General features: G+C 36.6%; 1 protein-coding gene across 1 annotated transcript; it reads left to right on the forward strand.

Annotated features, from left to right (window-relative positions):
- Nucleotides 1-564: 564 nt before the first annotated feature.
- On the forward strand, nucleotides 565-5225 carry A4GNT (alpha-1,4-N-acetylglucosaminyltransferase). The gene is made up of 2 exons (XM_044666682.1): nucleotides 565-1237; nucleotides 4650-5225. The coding sequence occupies exons 1-2, from the start codon at nucleotides 824-826 to the stop codon at nucleotides 5223-5225; spliced, it is 990 nt and encodes a 329-aa protein (XP_044522617.1). The 5' UTR covers nucleotides 565-823.
- Nucleotides 5226-6513: the final 1288 nt, after the last annotated feature.

The raw sequence follows: 6513 nt of genomic DNA on the forward strand, positions 1-6513 counted from the left end.
TGACTGATCAGTATGGGACCATTTTTCAGATAAGACTATATGTTGTTTGAGAAGTACAACTGTGAGGAAACTCCTTGTGTCAGTCTTTGGATGTCTCTGCATTTCTGGTCCTTGGTTAAGGGTCTCTAAACAATAGGAACAGGTGGTCCAGTTTCCTACTCATGCAGGGCTAGTTTCAAACAATGCAAAAAGGTTTTCGTTTAGTTCCCACAACTGAAAGTTTTTTCACAAGACATAATCTGGACCAGACCCCTGATTGAATAGGAAGTAAGCTAGCATCTTAGATACTTCTAGTTGTATGGCTCTGAGCAAGTTATTTAACCTCTCACTGCCTAGCCCTTACCACTCTTCTGCCTTGGAAGCAGTTTTGATTTTAAGATGAAAGGTTAAAAAAAAAGTGAACTAGCTCTAGAATTGAGTTACAAGATGGAGTTAGTGTGGTTCACTCAGTCTCCCTCTGTCTCTGTCTCCTTTCCCCTCCTCTGCCGCCTCCTCCTCTTCCTCTTTTCTCTTCTTTTCTTCCTCCTTCTCTTCTTCCTCTCTTTCTCTCTGACTCTCTCTGTTTCTGTATGTCTGTCTCTCCTCGTTTTAACTCCACTCTTTCCATTTTCTTTTCCCTCTCCTTTCTGTGTTGAACACAGACCTTGTGTGGTATGATTTGAGCTCCAGTCTTTGTGACTTAAATTCCTACACTCCATCCATTACTCCATGCTGCCACTCAATTGATTGGGATGTTTGTTGTTTCTAGGCCAGTATCTAAAATAATTTTTATGTTTCAATTTGTTTTCTCGTTTTAAAGAAAAAAATCTATGAAGAAACAACAATGCTGAAGGAGTTCCAGATATCCCTTTCAATCTTTTTGCTGTTCGCTTGTGGATTCCTGATTGAAATGACCCTGAAGCCCAGATGTTTCTTTTCTTGCACACCTATATACAAGACCATGATGAAACCTGAGAACATTTTCAAACATGGCAGAAACATTGTATTTCTGGAGACCACTGATAGGTTGGAGCCTTCTCCCTTAGTTTCATGTGCTATTGAATCTGCAGCTAGAATTTACCCTGAAAGACCTATAATTTTTTTGATGAAAGGGCTGGATAACAATTCTATTCATTTGCCATTAAATGCTACCTATTCAGCTTTTTCCCTCTTGTCAGCAATCAAGAATGTCTTCCTTTTCCCTCTTGATATGGAAACTTTGCTGAAGGAAACACCTCTCTTCTCATGGTATACTCGAGTAAGTGTCCAAAGAGTAAAAAAGAAAATAAAAGAGTCAAAGACTCTTTTTCTCTCTCTTCGGACCCAGAAACATTTTTCTTTGATCCTTGAGCAAGGCTCCATCTTTTCCTCTGTTTTATAGGGGTACCCTTGAGGGGTTGGGTGCATCTTTTCTAATATCACCATATTGAGCGTCCATTCTGATGTGTCCTCCCCAGGATCAATCACCAGTAATTGTTAGTATTTTCTTTATATGACTGATTGAACTGATGATTAGTATTCTAGTACCATTTACTAAATTAACATCAATAAGCTTTTCAAACATAGGGATAATTCCAGAAGATATAAATATATAAAGAATGGAAGTACAAACATATTCCCTTGAACTAAAGGCATATTCTCCCTTCTACTATCTCAATTCCATTGGAGAGTAGGCTCAAATTTAAAGCATTTACAGTAAAGCATTTGCTTAGTCAACTTTACTTTCAAATACATATAGACAAACTTGTTCCAGAAAACAGTGTCTCAGTTACTATTTGGATTCATTGTTCAGCCTGATGTTGTAAGTAGCTCCTTGGAACTGCACGGGTGCAAATTCTAGTTTGAACTCCCATCACTGTACCTTTTGAGATCTCAAAAGGTCATAACCTAGTCTGCCCTCTCTCCAACATAGCTTCATCTAAGGTAGGAAAGAATAAATGCAGAGAGGCAAAGAAACAGGGTTACCATCTTCACTTCTGGCCATATGTGGGTCCTGTTTGGGAAGAGAAGTAGCTAGCAGCAGAAAACCACTCCCATGGCTGTCACTGCTTGCTTCTCTCTCTACCTATAGGCCTATAGTTATTCTTGCCACAAACAGCACCAGGAACAAAGAGGCTTCCTCTGGCTGATGAGTGCCTTTTGAATGAATACTCAATTCTGACTGAGCAGCCAATCCAAAACTTATTTCTGCAGTATGAGGTGAATGGACTAGAAACCATCAAAAATACCTACATGTAATTTAAAATCAAGAGGAGGGACCTTCTATCCCACATCATTAGGCACTTCTAGAAGCAGGTTCACTAGACAAGATTGTTCCCAGGATCCAGCCCTCACCGGCCAGTCCTTCCTTACCCCTGTACACTTCCCAGAGTTGCTTGAAGTACTGCCTCTGAAGGTTCCTGTGACAGTGTCTCTTCCTCCTAAGTCCTACATAGGACGGTTGCTCTCTGTACCTAATACTAAAGGATAGGGAAAGGGAAGAGAAATTTCTGTTTCTGTTTCTTTCTCACTCTCTTTCCCCTCTTTATCCCCCCGCCAATTTCCATTCTCTTTCCTTTTCTTTTCTGCCACTACTGATTGCTCTGCAGTATAATCACCCTATCTTCTCATTCCTCAGTCCTGATTGATAAATCTCTTCAGAGCCCTGAAAACTTTCATCGTCTTTGATCTGGAGTAAGATTAGGTGGGGAAACCCTGTGCTCTCTCTTTCCTTGTTCAATTCTTCTCTGTTCCTGGCCCCATCCATCACCATGTATATCTTTTATGGCAGACACAGTTTATGTTCCCCAGTTACTCAAATGGGGACGGGAAGGAGGGAAGAAGGGGCAAATATCTTGTTATTTGCTACAGAAGATATTTTTTTTTGGAGTAGGGTAAGTGTTTAATAAATTATTTTTTCTCCTTCCCTATTCCCAGAGCTTAGCACAGGGCCTGGCAACAGAAGGTTTTCTTTTTTCTTTTCTTTTCAAAAAGTAATTAATTTAGAATATTTTTCCAGGGTTACATGATTCATGTTCTTTCCCTCCCCTTTTCCCTCCCACTTCCCTGAGCTGACAAGCAATTCCACTGGGTTATACATGTATCATTGTTCAAAACCTATTTCCATATTATTAATACAGAAGATATTTCAAAATGTTCTTTTCTTTAGTTTGTTTTCTTTTGGTCTCAGTCAATTAAAAGGTTTTTTTTAGAACTGGATTTTTAAAAAATGCTGCTAGACTCTGGGAAGAATTTATATCTCTCGGGCCAATGAAGTACCTAGTAACTTTCACTTTTCTTTTTTGTTGGTTGTTACTAGTGTATATTTATTTTTCCTCCTTCTTGAAGATAACATACTTATGTCTTACAAATAATTTACATTAAACCAATTTAGGAAGTATCAAGAGTAATGCTACATGGTATCAGCTCAGACTTAGAGATGACTAAGAAAATTTTTGCTGCTATGGGGACTTAGGAATTGGAATTTCATTTTGCTACCAAAAATACATAATAAATCAGCAAAATTTCAATTAAACAGTTCATTTGCCAAACTATATTGTTCATATAGATTACAATAAGGCATAGTTATACATTATAATACTGAATTTCAGGATCACCATTTTTTTGTGTTCCAGGATCTAATTTTTGTATGTTTATGATTATGTATGACTAATAACGTATGATTATGTTTGATTAATAATAATTTTTAGAGTGCTTTAAGGTTTACAAAATGCTCTACATATGCTCTTTCCTTTGGTTGTCACAGCAAACCTGGAAGGTAGGTGCTATTATTGTTCCTTTTTTAGAGATGAGAAAGATGAGACAGAGAGAGGTTAAGTGATTTGCCCAGACATCACACAGCTGGTGCAGGTTTGAAGTCGAATTTAAACTCAGGTCTCCAAATCCAAGGTTTTAGCTACTGGACTACCTCCTGTACTACCCACTGCCACCCCAACAACAACTTTAAATAAAAAAAAAAAACAACGAGAAGAGTGAAGATGATAATAATAGTAGACATTTATATGCAATTCTAAAGGGTGCAAAGTACTTTAAATAGATCCTCTTAGTTGGGATTCACAACCACCTTTGAAATAGGTATTATATGTATTTATATAATTTTTACACATGAAGAAACATGCTAAGAGAGGTTAAATTGTCCCCTTAGGGTAGGCCTACAAGAAACAACAAAAAGGTTGGCCATTTGTAACTGTAATATGATGATAATCTCAAAGTGCTTGGGTTATGTGAAGTTTTGCAACTTTGAGAGACACAATCTGGCTAAACAAGTAAGAGAAGTACAGGTTAGCAGTGACCAAATATCATTACAGATAAATATTTTGATAGAGATAATATCTGAGGATAGAAAGGGCTCATGCCTAATTCCATTGCTACCCTTTCTAGTTCACAAATGCAGATCTCCCAAAGACCCTTGTCATAGGTTCTGCCAACTGCTTGTGACCCCTGGATCTAATGCTTTTGTGTTCTATAGACCATATCTTCTTGGACAAATTAGATAGACCTAGTTCCTTCAATGCGAATTTTGGATGAGATGATCTTTCCAAGTAAAAAATCATTTTCTTTTGATTCTTTGGAAGTTGCCATTGTGATCATTGTCAGTCTGGGAATTTTTTTTTACTAAAAATTTTAGCTTTGATTTTTCTCAGAAGATTCATTTCTATTTATCCCTGCAGGTCAATTCCAGCGCAGAAAAGAACTGGGTTCACATCAGTTCAGATGCTTGTAGGCTTGCTTTCATCTGGCGATATGGTGGAATCTACATGGACACCGACATAATTTCTATAAGATCCATTCCAGAGGATAATTTTCTGGCAGCACAAGCTTCTAAATTCTCTAGCAATGGGATTTTTGGGTTCCACCATCATCACCCTTTCATTTGGCAATGTATGGAGAACTTTATTGAACACTACAATGGGGACATTTGGGGCCACCAGGGCCCTGACCTAATGACAAGAATGCTGAAGCTGTGGTGTAATCTTACAGATTTTCAGGAGTTGAGAGACCTCAGGTGCCCATATTTCTCCTTCTTGCATCCCCAGCGGTTTTACCCTATCTCCTATCCAAATTGGAAACTTTACTATCAGGTCTGGGATGTAGAACCAAGTTTTAATGATTCCTATGCCTTGCATTTATGGAACTACATGAACCACGAGAAGAAAGCTGTGATTGGAGGGAGCAACACATTGGCAGAAAATCTTTATCGAAAATATTGCCCCATTACCTACAAGAATCTCATTCAAGGCAAATAGAGAGTGGATAAAGGAGAACAAAATGAATCCATGCTAAATAACAGTAGAGGTAGTTTCAGTCCTGTGGCTTAACAAATACATCAAATTAGGTATTGCCTTTCTTTCAGATACTTTTACTTTTCTTTTTGAGACAGTGTCTTTTATCTCACCCAGTCTGAAAGTGAAGCAGCCACTCATGGACCAATCCCAGTATTATTGCAATGGCCATTCAGTTTTTGTTTGAAGAACTTCAGTGAGCTACTTCACTACCTCCAGGGATAGCACATTTTATTTTGGAATACTGCCAATTATTGGGAAGTTTTTCATCATTATATTTTCTCTTTTTTCATATTTTCTTTACTAGGCATCACTTTGTATAATTCTTTCCATATTGCTTTATATTTCTGCTATCCTTTTTAATAGCATAATAGTATTCTATTGATAAATCATAATTAATTTAAACACTACTATTATCTCAGTTCTAAACTGATGACCCAAACACTGCTTTCATTTTTTGTTATTACAAATTCAGAAGTTATGAATATCTCTACAGATTGGCTTTTTTTCTTCTTTTAATAATATCCTTAGACCATTGTCCCAAAAGTTATATTTTTGGGTGAAAGGGTATAATCAGTTTTGTGACTTATATGCTGCTGGAATTTTTCTATAAAAATATTGCTCACATTTATAGTTCTATTAAAAAAGAAAGTATTTTCTCTCAGTCCTGTTAAGATGAGATTTAAATAATTTTAAAAATATTTTGACCAATTTGATAGTATAAATTGCTACCTCAAAATTGTTTTAATCTGTAGTATTTTTATTAGAAAAAAATTTCAAGGCAATTTTCCAGGAAGAATGTTTTTTCTTTTCAAAAATTGTCTTTTCATATCCTTTGAAGCCACTGGGGAAAGATGTTATTCTTATAAATTTGTATCAATTGTAGATTCTGGATGTCAAGTTTCTACCAAATGAATCAATCACAAAGATTTTTTTCTAGTCTGTTTATTTTGGCCATATTTTTTGTTGCACAAAATCTTAAAAAAATTTTATATGTTTAAATCTGTCTCTTTTGCCTATAATATTTTTTCTGTTTTTATCAATACTCTTCTCTTCTTCATAATTGTGCAGATAGCAAAGGCAGAGGGCAGTGTTTAGTTGAATAGGTTAACTATAGTATCAAAACTGCAAAAGGAAGAAAAATGAGACAGGGATGATGGACTGAGACACAAGGAAAGAGTAGGGTGACTACAGATCCTGAAGAGGACTCAGAATGAATTTAGGAGGAATAAAGGAGAGGCAGAGATGGTTG

Source organism: Gracilinanus agilis, chromosome 3 (genome assembly GCF_016433145.1).
Source record: "Gracilinanus agilis isolate LMUSP501 chromosome 3, AgileGrace, whole genome shotgun sequence".
Classification (NCBI taxonomy): Eukaryota; Metazoa; Chordata; class Mammalia; order Didelphimorphia; family Didelphidae; genus Gracilinanus; species Gracilinanus agilis.

Excerpts from the sequence above, each read along its gene's own strand:
- A4GNT (XM_044666682.1), top strand. The coding sequence starts at position 824 with ATGCTGAAGGAGTTCCAGATATCCCTTTCAATCTTTTTGCTGTTCGCT. Across the intron at positions 1,238-4,649 it reads TCTTCTCATGGTATACTCGA|GTCAATTCCAGCGCAGAAAA; the intron begins GTAAGTGTCCAA and ends TTATCCCTGCAG.